The sequence below is a fragment of the Gekko japonicus genome, unplaced genomic scaffold, assembly GCF_001447785.1.
Source record: "Gekko japonicus isolate JY-2015 unplaced genomic scaffold, Gekko_japonicus_V1.1 scaffold1708, whole genome shotgun sequence".
Taxonomy (NCBI): domain Eukaryota; kingdom Metazoa; phylum Chordata; class Lepidosauria; order Squamata; family Gekkonidae; genus Gekko; species Gekko japonicus.
This window is the reverse complement of record NW_015176503.1, coordinates 254,178-270,437: the sequence shown is the minus strand read 5'-3', so window position 1 is coordinate 270,437 and position 16,260 is coordinate 254,178. Positions and strand designations below refer to the sequence as shown.

The 16,260-nt window shown below is 41.9% G+C and overlaps 1 protein-coding gene across 2 annotated transcripts in view; it reads right to left on the bottom strand.

Moving 5' to 3' along the window:
- The window catches only part of GLI3 (GLI family zinc finger 3), a 287,197-nt gene that overhangs the window by 122,176 nt on the left and 148,761 nt on the right, over window positions 1-16,260 (bottom strand). For both annotated transcript variants that reach the window (XM_015427324.1, XM_015427325.1), the window contains exon 3: window positions 15,270-15,375. In XM_015427324.1, the coding sequence (XP_015282810.1) occupies window positions 15,270-15,375 (106 nt within the window). The remainder of the gene's footprint in view (window positions 1-15,269; window positions 15,376-16,260) is intronic.

Genomic DNA, 16,260 nt, shown 5'->3' with positions numbered 1-16,260 from the left:
CCAGACTGAGCAAGGGATTCAAAAGAAATGGGTAAAACAAAACTCCTCTTCCTTTCTCTATACATGCTGTATCAGACGTTAAAAGTATAGGACAGGCTCCTTAACTTAGGAAGTTACAGATCTCTGCAGAGTAGCCATTATCTTGAAGCTTCCCCCAGCTCTTCAGGACAACACATGGTAAAAATGGCTGCCTCTTCCTGACCTCAGGTTAAGAGTTCTGTCTGCTCTGATGGACTCAGCACCAAAAGAGCTCTTCCTCCTTGTTTCAGGCCTTTTATCAACTCACCTCTCTTTCCCCCACCCAATGACCAGGTCAGGCCAAGTCAGAGAAGCTATTCCTAGAGATTCTTCAAGAAGGGATTCCTGAAGTCTCTCTAATATTTAACACCTTCAAGTCTCTGTTCCCTTCTTTAAAGGGGGGGGGGCTTGACCATCCCATTGTCTAGACCAATTTGCATTTGTATGAAAGTGGGCTGAGATAAGTCTGGAAAGCGACTGACTTCCCCCCTCCCAGCCAATTCTCTGCCCAGAGAGGGAAAAGAAACTTTTAGGTTTTGCTCATTTCAAACCTCCAAAGAAAAAATGTATTTGTTCATATGAATCAAATGTTATATAAGGTACAGACTATTAGTATTTTATTGCTATATGGATAAGAATATATTCTGCAAGAAAGAACGCTATAGCTCAGTGGCAAAGCACTTGTTTTGCATGCAGGAAGTACCAGCTTCAGTTCTGGCATCTCCAGTTCAAAGAGGTAATGAGTGTTTCAAAGACCTTCAGCTGCCCAAGACCCTGGAGAGCTACTGCCAGCAACACTAACCTTAACAGACCAATGGCCTGATTCAATATGAGGCAAATTTTATATGTTCAAAGCCTAATATACCATACCCGATGAAATGTACCTGACAAAAAGTAGATTTCTGGAATTCTGCATGTTCTGTAGAAGAAGTTTTCAGTACTGTGGATTCCATTATATTTGAGACCAAACTACATATTCAGGTTTTTAACCAGTTGGGGTCCAGGTCTCCCCAAACCCAACTCAGGTTCCCCAAAACCACGCAGCGGCTGCAAGGAATGTCTTTTTAAAAAAAATAAAGGAAAGCCCAAAAGGGCAAGGAATGCCACTGCAGGGGGTGGAAGGGCTCCTGCCCCCCAAGCCATTTTCCAATGTGAAAACAGTGCTGGGGGGGGAGTTATTTCCCCATTTTTGCTGTCCCATGTGAAGTAATTGCTTGTGGAGCAGCAAAACCGGGAGTAACCCCCCCAAAAAAACACTGTTTCCATGCAGGAAAATGGCTTGTGGGGAGGCAAGAGACCTTCTTCCCCCTCAAGGCAATGTTCAAACTAGCAACAATTGTACCATTTGATCACTTTATTGAAAACTGTTTTACCCAAACTGTCCACTGTCCATGGCAAATCCATAATAACATGGATGTGATTCATTTTCTAAGCAACCTGAGATGAGAACCTTTAAATACTGTTAATATTTCAAGCACTGCCATATTTATGTGCATTCCAACAGCTACTGGTTAGCAACTGTTACCTATACTAATAAAAGAAAGTATACATAGGGCTAATTAGGAAAAAAAATAGCTGAAGCAAAAAATCTTTCAGAAGCCGGTCTAAAACTGGATAATAAGCCAACAAAATGGGGGCAATGTTGGAACCTCCCATTTATTTTCAACATTCCTCCCCCCCCAATATTCTAAGTGATCTGTGTTTATTCTTAATTAAATCTAACCCATTATTTCAACAGAAAGAGAGCAAAGCCTGTACAGATATATAAGATTGGCATCCCGGACAACTCACAAGTCAACTATTGGCAAATATTCCAGGAAGCCCAAAATGCCCCTGTGTAGTGGCAAGCTACCATTTATTTCATTGTAAGTTACCTGTTACTAAAGCCAGGACTGATGGCTGTTTGCCCTAGCCCTGCAACGATCAAGGGAAAAGCCTGGCGGAACGCCCTTCCAGATGAGATCTGGGCCCCGCAGAATCTGATTCAGTTCCGCAGAGCCTGTAAGACAGAAATGTTCCACCAGGCATACAGTTGAGGCAGCGAAGTTTCCATCTAACGTGGCCTCCCCCAGCCCCCCTCCCTGCCACTCATTATGTGTACCAGCTTCACAAACACACAGATGGCACAACCTCACTCAGATTAAAGACTGCTATTAGTGCCCACGTCACCATCTGATTTTATCTTTGACTAGTATTGTATTACTTTGTTTTTAATAATTAATAGTACTATTGTTTAAGCTTGTTGTTTCCCACTTTGAGCCTTGCAGTACAGGGGAGAGCGGGCTAAAAGTCTAATTAAATAAATAAACAAAAAAACCTAACAGCATAGTTCCAGACAGATAGCTGTATTCATCTGTAGCGACAAAATAAAACAGGAGTCTAGTGGCACCTTAAAGTGTAATAAAATGTATTGCAGAATCACCTTATGCAAGTCAGATCTCATTTCATCAGATGCATACTGACACAGAAACCTGCCATAACTCCAAACCAGGAAGCATAAGCAGTTATCCGTGCCAAAGATTCACTTGTCTAAGATGGCCCATAGTTGATTCAGTAACCAAGGGGTACTTTCTTCATGTCACTTTACATATTGTTTTTGAGGAGATCATGGTCCAACTCTGGTATTTCAGGATGAAAATCAAAGAGAAGGAATCACTCACATGTACGGAAACCTTATCAGACAGTGCAAAAATGTATAATAATCTACTGCCATTTTTAAAAAGATAATTTCATTTTCTCACAATAACAGATAAGTAATTCAGTTTATACTAATAGCATAAGTGTCAAACCCGATGATCGTTATGCATTTATTATTGCTCTAACCAAGTCAGTGTTTTGACCATTAGTGATCTTTTACTAATATTCGACCAGTCAATTGAGCTAATAATTTCTGAGCAGTCACATGCCCAGCCTTATAGATGTAGCCCAGGAGACAATAACTTATGCATAATAACCCTTGAGAAAAATGAATGGGATGACCCAATATCAATACAGACACCATGCATACATGTTGCAGATATAGTCTGACATCTTATTATTATCCTGTTCATTTAAAACATCTGCAAAATTGTGTCCTTAAAAAGGCAATCAGGAAAATTCAGCTGAAACAGAACGCAACTGCTCATGTGTTGACTGAAGCATGTAGGCATGATCATAAAACACCTATTTTGAAACATCATTGGCTACCTCTATGTTTCTGGTCTCAGTTCAATTCTTTCCTAGTATAGACCTTTTCACCAACTTAGATCCACTCAGCAGTTTCTCCTGATCATTCTCCTGCCAAAGATCACTAGATCAGCATCAGCCTGGTCATGAACATTCATGGCACCACCCTCGTATAAGAAGAGGCTAAGAGGACGCTCACTGACAAATTTTAAGATGCAGTAGTGGGGAGGGGGCTGTGACGTAGGCTAGTATTTCTTCCTTATGGCTATTTTGGGATCTTAAGATGTTATGGGCTGTTTGATCTCTATTTTATTGTTTTGTTTGTATTTATCTTGTACGGTGCTTATTTTGATATATATGCTGTTTTGTAAGCAGTTTTGGCCTGGCGTGATGTGGGCCATGGGGTTGCGAAGAGTCAGACTCGACTGTGCGACTGAAGAACAAGCAGTTTTGAGCCTCCTTGAACAGGGGGAAAGGTAGAGTAGAAATGTTTTAAATAAATAAAAATTATGAGAAACCTCCATTAAGTATTGTACCTGTGATGGGAATAAATCATTCCCAACCTAAGGCCTACTTGTTTTCCAGGGTGTTTGGATTACAAAGTCTAAAACCTCTCCTGAATTACTGCTTTCCTACTGATAACTGCATATTTATACTGTTATTTACGGGGGGGTTTAACATATTTTTAAATTATAGTTTTTACGGCTGTTTCATATTTTATTTTTTTCTTATTGCAAGCTGCCTTTAGCATGTGAGGTATACATATTTTAAATGAATAAGACATTAAAAAAACCCAGGCTACTTTTGCAATACTCTTCTAAAAAGAGAAGTGGTTCTTGTTTTTAGAAAGCAAGACACATGCAAATCCTCATGCTCTTTAAACACTGCTATTGAAAAACAGTTTAAGTTTTATGCTCCTTCATGCTAGGCTGTAAATTGAAGATGTACAATAGGAATGCTAGGAAATCTAAACAAGTCCTAACAAACAGGTTTCATTAACTGGAAGTGACACATTTCAGTACATATTCATAAGGCTGGGGGGTGGGTGGGTTATTATCTGGCTGTAATTGCAGTTGTTCTAACACCTAATAAGCTACGGTTGGAAAAACAAAGGCAGGTTAATTTGTGATTTCCTCTACTCATTTGGAAGCAAATTAAGTGTCAAACAGCTAATACAGAACATATTTCATTTTATGAGATTCTAATTTAATTCTGCACCATATCGTTGATGCCTTAATATGGGGTGGTTTATCTAAGAAGAGGAGTAATTTATAAACCTTTTTTTTTTCAATGGAATCTTTAATGATAGCATATGATAGCATAATTACACCAGTGGCTGCTTGTCCTAGTGTACACCACAACATCTGACAGCAATTCCATCATCAAGCTAAACCCTTATTTTGAAGAGTTTCTGTCTCGTATTTATGTAATTTTGCTCCTGAGTAAAATAGGATAAAGAATATGTGTCCTCAAGTAATTAAAATAACCTGCTAAGATATAATTTATCTCTCTCAGTGAGACCTATTAAGGATACTCCTCACTGTATTCAGCTTTTGTTTGTTTCAGATGAAGTTTGAATCCCTAGACATCCTGAAATAGTTAAGAGATATTTCAAGCACCCTATTCCCCCCCTTCAGTTTTTACTAATACTAATGCTTAATTTTACGGAAGGAAGGAAGGAAGGAAGGAAGGAAGGAAGGAAGGAAGGAAGGAAGGAAGGAAGGAAGGAATTTATTAAGATTTATACCCCGCCCTCCCCGCAGAGTGGGCTCAGGGCGGCTTACAAGGGGAAAACCCATATAAAACAGATAAAAGCAATAAAACATTAATGACAATGAATAAAAATTATACTCAATTTAACAAGATGGTCTCCGGATGGTTCTCCAGGGTGATGTTATCCTATAGCTCAACCAGGTAAATCCAGTGGCCACGCAGAAATTGTGGCAGATCTTCCTGGGCCATCCTTAACCCCGATGTTGTCCACCTCATTGGTGGCGGTGGTAGTGGTGGCCCCTATGTGAAAGCCTGGCGGAAGAGCTCTGCCTTACAGGCCCTGCGGAACTGCATAAGGTCCCGCAGGGCCCTGATCTCCTCCGGGAGCACGTTCCACCAGGTAGGGGCCACCACTGAAAAGGATCTGGTCCTAGTTGTGGCGAGCCTTGCCTCCCGGGGGCCTGGGACCAGCAGGCGATGTTGTGCCCCGGACCGAAGTGCTCTTGGGGGTATATATGGGGAAATGCGGTCCCTCAGCTAAGTCGGGTAAGAAAGAAAGAAAGAAAGACAACAAATCTATCTGATCTTCTGCATCAACAAGCTTGACAGACAAATACCCAAATCCCAATAACTTCTCTCCCTTTTACGCAATAAGATTTTCCCATGCAGTCACTACTTAAGAAATGCAAAGGTATCAAAAATGAAAATCAACACTGGTCATTCTGTTTTCCTAAGAATTACACAACTGTTAAATATACTGGTGGGATCAAGTATAAACTGGTGGGACCATTTGAATCCAAACCACCACCAGTAAAGTGTGGGTCTTCTTCTCCCACTTCCTGATCCACACCACTGAGCCCTCCTTCCCTGAGCACCCCACCCCCCTGCATTGATCATGGTATCCTTCTGGATCACCTTTTGAGACTGGGACTGGAAGGCAATGTTCTTTGGTGGTTCCAGTCCTACCTCGAGGGTAGGTTTCAGAGTATGTTGCTGGGGTTCCATGTAAAGCCGCTGGATCAGGTCATCCAGAGATTTGGGCTGAGCTGCCACCAATATGCAGATGACACTCAGCTCTACCTCAGGATACCAACAGATATCAGGGAGGCTGTGGAAACTATGAACAGGTGGTTGGAGGAAGTTTTGGAATGGATGAGGGCTAACAAAATGAAACTTAATCCCAATAAAATGATGGTTTTACTGGTGGGAAGGTCTGACCTGGGAAATGGGTTACCCCCTGTTCTGGATATGGCTACACTCCTCTTGAAGGAGCAGTTTTGTAGTTTAGGAGCATTTTAAATAAATAAGTAAAACAAATATTGTGCTCCTTGACCATCCCTTGACCTCAAGGCTTCCTGATAGATAAACAGGTGGCAGCAGTGGCCAGCAGTCCCTTTTAGCCACTTCAACTGGTGAGTCAGCTGTGTCCGTTCCTGGACAGAAAAGATCTTGCCACTGTGGTACATGCCCTGGAAACAGGTACATTAGATTACTGCAATGAGCTCTATGTGGGGCTGCCATGAAGACTGTCTGGAAAATACAGACAGTGGGTTGCAAGGACCATATCACTCCAGTACTGTTCCATCTACACTAGCTTCCAGTTTGCTTCTGGGCTCAATTCAAGGAGCTGCTATTGACCTTTAAAGTCCTGTACAGTCTAGGACCAACATACCTTAAGGGCCATCTTCTCCCATACAAACCTACCAGCTCACTCTGGTCACCCTTGAAAGCCCTGCTTCATTGACCCACCATCTGAGAATAGATGGGCGCTGACCCAAGAAAGGGCCTTCTCCCTCATGGCACCAAAACTCTTGGAAGTTCCTCCCCAGGGAGATTTTGGTGTCTTTTGCCAGCAGACTTTTTGGTTTCTCCAGAAGCCTTTTTTGTTTCATTTGGCATTTTAAATAAGTAAAATAAATATTGTGCTCCTTGAGGTCAAGGGACGGTCAGGAAAAGCATGGGAAAGGGCACTCATATCCCACAGGACCAACAAAATGCAGCAGGTTAAAAAAAAATCTACATTAGGTCCTGAAACACCTCAAAATGCAGAGACAGCTGAGCACAGTATATCCTATCGATGATACCGCACCACAACCAGAACAGCTTTCAGCTAAATTAAGGCTACCATTAAAAACTTCCAGCGCGAAGCTTCTAAATGAGGATTTAAACAAAAGAGCACCACCCTTAAGAAAACTGACTACATCTTGCTAAGTGGAATTGCCTGAAAAGTGTACAAGCAGGACAGTCTCCAACACCTTCCATGAGAATGGGCATGCAGACACACCCTTCACCCAATCTGTAAATTGCCTAATTATGTACTCATGCCTGATTAAAGAGCTCAGGAAGGCTCCTGGTTTGCTAGCATGGCCTATGATTTCAACAAGAGCAACAACTCAATGAAAGGCAGAAAGTATTCCTAAGTACCATGTGAACATAAAACCAATACAATCAAGATAATTCTTACTTTAAAAAGTGAGAGCTGGCACTACATATTGTCTCCCTAAGAATCATTCTTGCTTACAGCTCTTTGTGTTAAGAAGTCTCTCTTATGAAACATGCATTGAATATAATGAATTAGCCAGATCTCTACCTCTGCATGGGGGCTGGAAGACTATTCAACGCACATCCTAGCCCACCAATCCCCAGTTCCTTTGGTCTCCCCTAAGAGCGGTGTCTGGAATTGCTTTTATATTAGTTCTTTATTTATAGCACTGGCATACCAACTTGAGGTGACTAACAATAAAATTCTCAATAAAGTGGACTAAGCAGGGCATGATAAATGTTAAAGCATCAATTAATAAAAAGAAGCACAGGGCCTGATGTACATAAATCTTTCAGAGTCCCATAATGACAACAGAAACAACTTACAAAAGGAGTGGCTGGCAGTGGCACAGAGGAAAATAACTAAAAGCCATAGTGAACAGATGCTTTTCACCTGGTGCCTAAAACTCATTAAACCAGGAGCCGGGCAGACAGCAGAGAAGTTAGGTAATTTGGGTGCCTCCACAGAGGAAGTCCAGTTTTCTCATGATAACCCGGGGGACCTCGTTTAAAAACCTTAATTGTCAGGTAGGTTCACATGACAGCAGTCTTAAATACAAAGAACATTAACCCCAGTGTTGTCATTCTGAATAAGAGAAGTTATTTAGGGCAGGAGTGTCAAACATAAGGCCCAGGGGCCGGATGCGGCCCATCCAGAACTCTTATGTGGCCCGTGAGCAACTGATGCAAGGGGGGGAGTGCTGGGGGGGGGAGTGGGCAGAGGCACTCCATTGTGGCTTCAGCACAGCAGAACAACCTTGCCTGCAACAGTCAAGCATCGTGACAGCATCTGCCCAGCATAGCACTGCTGCCTCTCCGGTCTGCCTCTGTGCGTTTTCTTCTGCACCTGCTTCCCACCCCAGGGGGCCTTGCAGTGAGGACACACCAACTCGGAGCTTACCAGCTGCTGTCCTTTATGCAGTGTCTATCTCCAGTACCTGGCATTACATTTTATGGCATACATGGCCCAGCCCGACAAAGAGACATTAATGTCAGATCCGGCCCTTGTAACAAATGAGTTTGACACCTCTGATTTAGCGTGTCAGATAGAAGTATTTCCCTGCCTTGTATACTGAGGTGGAAGGGAGTGGACCTACAACCTTCATCGTGCAAAGGGTAGTCTACCATTAAGCCGTTTTGATTGTCTACATATCTGCAATCCAGATGGGCCCAAACTGCAGGGCCAGTCTGAGTTGTGCAATCTGCACAACTAAATTATGACATGAGATTATTCTCCACCACCACATATTTTCATATTTAAGGAAGGTTGTGATAATACTGCAGGAACATGGGACATCGACATGGAGGTACAGACACTGATTACAAAGGTCTAGGAAAAGCATACAATGATGGTGGAAGAAGTAACTAAACCAAAAGGTAACACTACTCTGCTTACAGGGATCTCTTTCTTCAGTTCCACAGTACTTGGGAGTGAATCAGATTGCTGAAGTATTTAATGCCTTCTAGCTCCTTTTATGTACTCTCAAGCAGGCAGGAAAGCAAGAACACGTTTAACAAGCCCCTGGTGGACCACCACCAATTCTTGGAAGGCAGCGTCTGACTTGGTGAGTAACAACTTACACAGGACTGCTGTTAAGTGGAAGCTGATAGGTTTTCACCTCTGTACCAAGTGCTGAGTAGGTTGGTATCAAATTCTCAACTATATCCGCCTGAATCCACTGAAATCATTCTCTTTGACAGGAACAGGATTGTGATTTTGATGGGTAACAAAAGAAAACTGAGTTCTGAATAATCCTTCGCTCCTGGGGTCAGATTATAGACTCAGCAGAACCAAATCAACAAAAGAAAACTGAGTTCTGAATAATCCGCTCCTGGGGTCAGATTATGGACTCAGCAGAACCAAATTCTACAGCTTTTCCTGGACTGTACAATTTCAGGTGGTACCTTCCATGTCTGGTCACACACACCCCCAATGAAACCTCTCTGCATAAAGAAAAAAAAGCACAGAAGAAGTATGATGTAGTGGTTGGATGCCTGAGGAGGATCAAGGTTTGGGTTTAAACCCCCACTCTGACATGAAACTCAATGACTTTGCATCTGCCACTGTCTCTCAGCCTAGCCTACTTTGCAGCATTCTTGTAAGAATAAAATGGAGGAAGTGAGAATCACATATCCCACCCTCAGCTCCCTGGAGGAAGGGCAGGATAAAAATGCAGTAGGTAGATAAGGGTAGGCTGAACTGTTTTCATAGAATCATAGAATGTTAGAGTTGGAAGGGACCTTCCAGGTCATCTAGTCCAACCCCCTGCACTCTTGGAGATGCTTGCTTGGTTTATTTAAGGATTTTTTAACACGGGAAAGAACTCAGATACGCGATCCCTCGCCTATAATCTGAAATATTACAGAATAAACATTACCACTGTATTTCACCGAATATATAAACTGGCTCGTAAGCACTTTGATCCAGATCATTTATCACACTTTGTTTGGGAACAATAGACTCAATACAGTCTGGGAATATAACATGACTACCACGTTCTATATTCTGTGGTTTACAGTCTTAAGAAGTGTAAAGCCATATTCTGAAACCAAATTGTCTTCTAACTCACTCAGATTCTAACTGATTCAGATTGAATCCTAAACCAGATTCAAGATCCAGTTATGGTGTAGTGGTATGTTGGACTAGTATCTGGGAGATCCGGGCTCAGATCTCCATCGCAATGGAAGCTTGCTGGATGACACTGGGCCAAATACTCCCTTTCAACCTAACCTACCTCAAAGGGTTATTGTTGTGAGGCTAAAATGGAAAACAAAACAACGTATGGTGTCCTAGACTTCTGCCAGGAACAGCGGGATAAAAATGTACCAAATAAGTAAACACAGTTACTATTGAGTAAGCCCTACTGAACTCTCTGGGACTTATTTCCAATGTAGCATACTTAGGACGAGGCGGGGGGGGGGGGGGGGGGAGAGAGAGCTCAACAGCGCACAGTTCTTCTTTCCAAGTTGGCTTTGCACACCATTATTCTCATGATGCATTTACAGATATCTTTAGGAATGGGTGTACTGGGTGTCTTTAAAAGGCAGAAACAACCCTTTGAGCTGGTTTATTTCATACCTTTCAAATGCATTTTATTGCACAACTGAGTGCAATCCAAATAATAACAGACGCAAATAACCTCAATGGAAAAATAAATCACCAGTTCCTGGAAGCCTCCTCTTTTCTCTACCTCCCCCATCCCAACTATAAATACCCAGTTTTTCTTTAATGCCCAAGGAAGACTGCAACACAGATTTATTGCTAACCTTCAGGCAAATTTCTACTGAAATTACAATTTGGTTAATAAGAGACTGATCCAAAATAACTGCCAGTAAAATATTGTGTGTGTACTTGGGCATGTAGTTAGGATTGTTTAATATCAATTAATTCTGCTCACAGAGGAGGACTTGTTTTAAAACAACTTCATTTTTTTTCTCCAGCATATATGTAATTACACAGCTGTAACTAATAGCTGTGGCAAAGCAATCTGCCATCTAAACAACTAGCATTATTCTTCAAAGTATTACTTGTACTTTTCTTCTTTTTTTTCCACAGCGTGAATGGGGGATTATTAGAGATGATTAAATGTATATATCAAGCCTTTTAGCAAAGGACTAAACCAGCCTTGTGGCTTTGGGTTTTTATGGATTACAGTGGTTCTTTTTGGATTCTGAAATCCCACACGCTAGTTATGCTTTTCCTCCCTTTCTCTGTTTTTGACATTCCTCTCTCCATCTACAATAAGGCAATGTCTAACTATACATAAAGATTCTCTTCCTTAGAAAAAAACATGTTATCGCTGGTATTTTCCTTTATCTTAGTGTAAACTGTGCGCTCTGTCACAGTTGCCATTTTGTTTGGGTGACAATCCCATCAATCAAGTGATTGGGCCTGCAAGCATGCATCAGACGAGGGTTACAAAACTCTACCAAAAATTTCATTACCTTTCATTGCTATCACCAAGGGAAAGCTTTCTGGCATTATGGGATGTTTTTAACCATGAAGAATTCCAAGAAGTGAAACAGAAAAGGGGGAAAGAAACTCCAACAAAAACAAACAGTCCTGTTTTGCCTAGTGGTATTTTACCAGGTTTGGTTCTTTTTCATTTAGTGCTTATAGAATGACAGCCCACAGAATAAACGTCAACAAAATATATAGGCAACAGTTGCTAGCTACCTATTATCAGGCACACTGCTAAGGCAGCAGCACCGTTTTGCTTCAGTGAACCCACAGACAGATAAACTCCAGGCACTACAAGAGTAAATCTTGCCCTTTGGTTGTACAAGGAAACCTTTGCAAAGGTACAGTAAAACTTTGAAGCACAGCTGCTTGCAAATCAAGAGGCAGCTGCAGGAATCCACACTTCTTCCCTTCCCCAAAATGAATCCCCCTTTCCCTTCTTCCATCTCTCCCTTAAATATTGCTTAGTTTTACTTCTGCACAAATGCTAACTATGGTGAATGCTTGTAAGCCCCCTCAACCAGGGTATGAAATGGTTTGTAAACCATGGTTGTAAAAGGACCCTGGCTAGCATTAAGCACAGTGTCAGTTCACACATCTCTGCCTTAACCTTGGTTTTGCACAACATGTGGAGAAAGCAGGGGATTATGTCGGGGGGGGGGGGATGTTACCAACACCAGCATCACACCCTGCATTAGGGCCAAGCATCTGGATACCATGTCACAGGTTGCAAGCATGTATATGCAGATACACATTGAGTAATCAATACAAATATATGCTTGGCGTCGTGGAGTCTAATCCCCTGAATGTGTACTGTGAAACAGACTCGCGTATCATCTTTGTTTTTCACATGCACAATTAATTTGCACATCTCCCTACATGGCAATTCTGTGCTTTTTCATACAGAGGGTGTCCCTGACTCCTAGAATTTCCTGCCTTCTGTCCCTGTCACTGACAGGCAGCCTGGTGGAGTAGTGTCCATTTACATTTTGCTGGAAATGTTGTCCTTGCATGTGCATTTCAGCAATCATGCATACCCTGCTAGCTTCAAGGTAGCCTCACCTGGGATTAATTTGTCTGCTCTGTTCTCATGTCCCCAGTCTCCTAGAAGCCCTTGTAAAAGGAACCAGGAAGAAACCGCCAGCAGCCTGTCAGCTCACATTGGAAATCCTTAGTTCTCTCTTCTTGAGCTCTTTATCCCTAAACCAACCTGCTTTATTTTCCCTTTTCTCCTTACCCTCTTGAGCCTGTGAGTTCCTTGAATTCCACTCCACCTTGTCCAGTTATCTGTTCTGTGCATAAAAGTAGCCATGTTGGATGAGACCACTGGTCCATTTAGTTCAGCATCCAGTTTCCAGCAGTGACCAATCACATGCCACAGGCAAGGCCACATTGGTTACAGCCCTCACCTGCTGACTTCTCCCCAGCATGTCTGCCTCTGGTCTTGGAGGTTCTATTCAGCTACCAAAGCTAATAGCCAATAATAGTCCTATTTTCCAAAATTCTGCCTGGCCCCACACACCATCATATCATGTGGCAATATAGTCCCCAAGTCAACTACCCATTGCACATAGCACTTCTTTTTTTTCCTTTTTGAATCTACTGCCAATCGTTCTCACTGAGGGACACACAAGTTTTAGCCATATGAGAGAAGTTTTTCTCTATCCATCTTCTTTGCACCATGAATAATTCTGAATTGTGTTATCCCTCAGTCGCCACTTTCTCTGAGCTAATAAGATCCAAGACTATTTATAGCCTTGCCCCATGTGGCAGAAGCTAGATCCTGTGATCATTATGGTTGCCTTTTTCTGCACCTTCTCTAGCCCTTGACTATGCATGCAAATGATGGAAAACAATAGAGAACAATGGATTACCAATGGATGGAGAACAGCACAGAGTACAATGGATTACCAATAACATTGCCTGCTTGGTCTGTCAAAACTAGGTAAACAAATACCATGTCCAGACTAGTGTTTCCCAACCTGTAGGTCTGGACCCAAAACTGTGTTGTGAAGCCTCTGAAAGTGGGTCGCAGGCCAGCCCTCCCTAATGGCACCCCTGAGCTTCGCATCATCCTTTCCCTCCTCGTCCTCCTTGTTAGCATCTCATATTCTCGTCTCCCACCTCCCTGTGTGACAATGAGGAGGGAAATCTGTCCAACAACTAGTAACTTTATGGAAGTACCTGGAAGGAGGGGGAAATGGAAAGCCATTGGCTTGGGGGCAGCTGTACCCTTTGTGCAATGTTCTTGAGTTTCTCAACAACATCTAGTTGGTCACTGTAAAAAATGCAGATGGATGACAGTGTCATTGTTTGCCTCAGGTGCCAAAAAAAACTTTGGTTTGGCACTGGATGGGTCACCACACCAAGTAAATCTGTACTTGTGGGTCACCATACCAATGTTGTGAACCACTGTTCTAGACTTAACACCTCATGTGGAGCCACCTGAAATGTCATTGCTGTTTTACATGTTAGGACCAGTTCCAAACACATGAAGCGGGAATTAAAAACCTACCATACAGAATTACAAGGGCATTGCTCTACTAATAGGAAAAAAGATAGATGATTCCATGCAATGAACAGACTATTACAAATCTCCTTTAAAAAAGAAGAGGCATGAGCACCAATTCTCTAGTGAGAGCTCTAGAATCTTCCAAGAGTGTCCAACACTAGCCCAGAACCCATACGTGGAGTTGTACAGAGATCATGAAAAAAAAACAAATTCCTTAGCATGCATTAATCTTCTTAACTGTAGACAATTGTGAATAAGAAGCTAGGTAGAACAGGGATGCATCTAGGCCACACTGAGCCATACATTAAACTACATTTCCAGGACCTCTCCAAGCTTCCATTCAGTTGACTATGGTGGGACCAACATGAGGTCTTTGTCACTGGGTCAACCACTGTCAGTAAAACAGTGTCCCAGGGAAAATAGTAAGGATGCTTCCCAAGCATCCTATTGTGTGAACAGAAATGAATCAACAGAACACAAAATTGCTATGAAGGTATGCCATGAATCTGCAACCATTGTCTATTATACATATAAATTAGATTAATATAAAAGACAGAACGGAATTCCTGCAGAAGATCCTTGGAGAAAGAGCTGGATAAAAATGAGAAAGGCAGATTGATAGATATGCCCTTCCCTCACCACGATCTTCCACACTTAATCGTATTCAGATCAAGATGGGTAGCCATGTTTGTCTGTCTGTAGAAGTAGAAAAGAGCAAGAATCTGGTAGCACCTTAAAGACTAACAAAATATGTGGCAGGGTATGAACTTTCATGAGTCACAAAAGCTCATACCCTGCCACATATTTTGTTAATCTTTAAGGTGCTACTGGACTCTTACTCTTCTAATTGTATTTGTTTGCTTAAAATTATTTCCCCTGTTTTACTCCTTAAATAGGACCCAAAGTGACTTGTCTGGAATAAAAACACATGTCTGGAGTAAGAAGTGAGACAGTGAGGCAGCTTGGGCCCCAACAGCTTTTCCTTTATAAATCTGAAGCAGTGTTATATGGGAAGGTGCTATGTCTCAGTGGAAGAGATGCTTTGCGTGCAGAGGGTCCCATATATGACATCCCCAGCTACAAAAGATCCCAAGCAGCAGATTTTTGGGGGGAAACATCTCTGCCAGAGGCTCTGAAGTGCTACTGCCAGCCAGAATAAACTAAAACTAGATGGACCAATAGTATAACTTGGCAGTTGCATATGTTTATATGAAAGAAAACTCCCCTTGATATGTTCAGTGGCAAATCAAGGTATCATGCCTTAGGCAGCAAAAAAGAAGCACAGCGATCCTCATTCTTCTTTTTCAGATGTTCTTTAACATGCCAAGTTGCCATTGATATTGAAATGTTTGTACTTACACATGCAGCGGAGGAATGGGAGATGGTTCATAATGGTAGCGCCCCTCATGATGTCTTGCGTCAATTGGTACTGGAGGGTGGAATGCTGGGAAGAGGTGAGGCTGATCTGCAAAAAGAAGCATGATTCCCAAATCTTAGTGTTATTTCCAATACTTAGCAGTGTAAATTGAAAAGAAGATCCAGTGAGCAGGGCTGTGTGGATGTTTTACTAAAAATGTGCATTTTTTTGTGCCAAGAAAATATGGATTTTGTACCAAGGGTAGCTATGCAAGAGTACAGTCTATGTGAAAATTATGCAAATGAATCAATTCTGCATATATATTTTTTAATTGTGTGTAATGCATTCTGCTGGTTTTGCTACTTGAGCTATGCAGGGCTCTGAAGACCTGCCTCCAACTGGACATCTTATTCCGCCACCCTTCTGGCTTCTCAGGTTTGAGCAGGCATTATCACACAATCCACTTTCTCTTTATAGCCAGAAGGGCTGCCAACATCCTCCCCTTTTTAATGAAAGCTGAGACTTTTCAGGAAGCTGATTTTGTCACTTACTACCACATTTGAACATTCTTCCTGTACAATTGCAGCAAATGCATATAGCCTTGTCAATAACACATGACGAGGATAGCACTAAACGACATCCAAAATACCTCTCGTTTGCACAAATCCAAACCAAGCACAGGAGACAGAGCTTGGCTCATCCAATTTGCCTTGGCAAGCATGAATATTCATGTCTTAATTTTAATATTCTCTTTTCATAGCTTTAATGGAAAATTACATAAAGAAGTCTTTAATAAATAATTACAGTGCGCATATGTGAAGTGTCAGATCAAAGGGATCAGCTAGCCTTTCATAAGCACACCCCTCATATTATTTATTTTTACACATAAGAAAGAAACCTTAGTGAAACGTAAATTTAAAAAATCGTTGCACAGAGTGTATCAAATAGAGGTGAGTATTCAAAACACTAAAAGTGCAGAGTAATATCTGAACC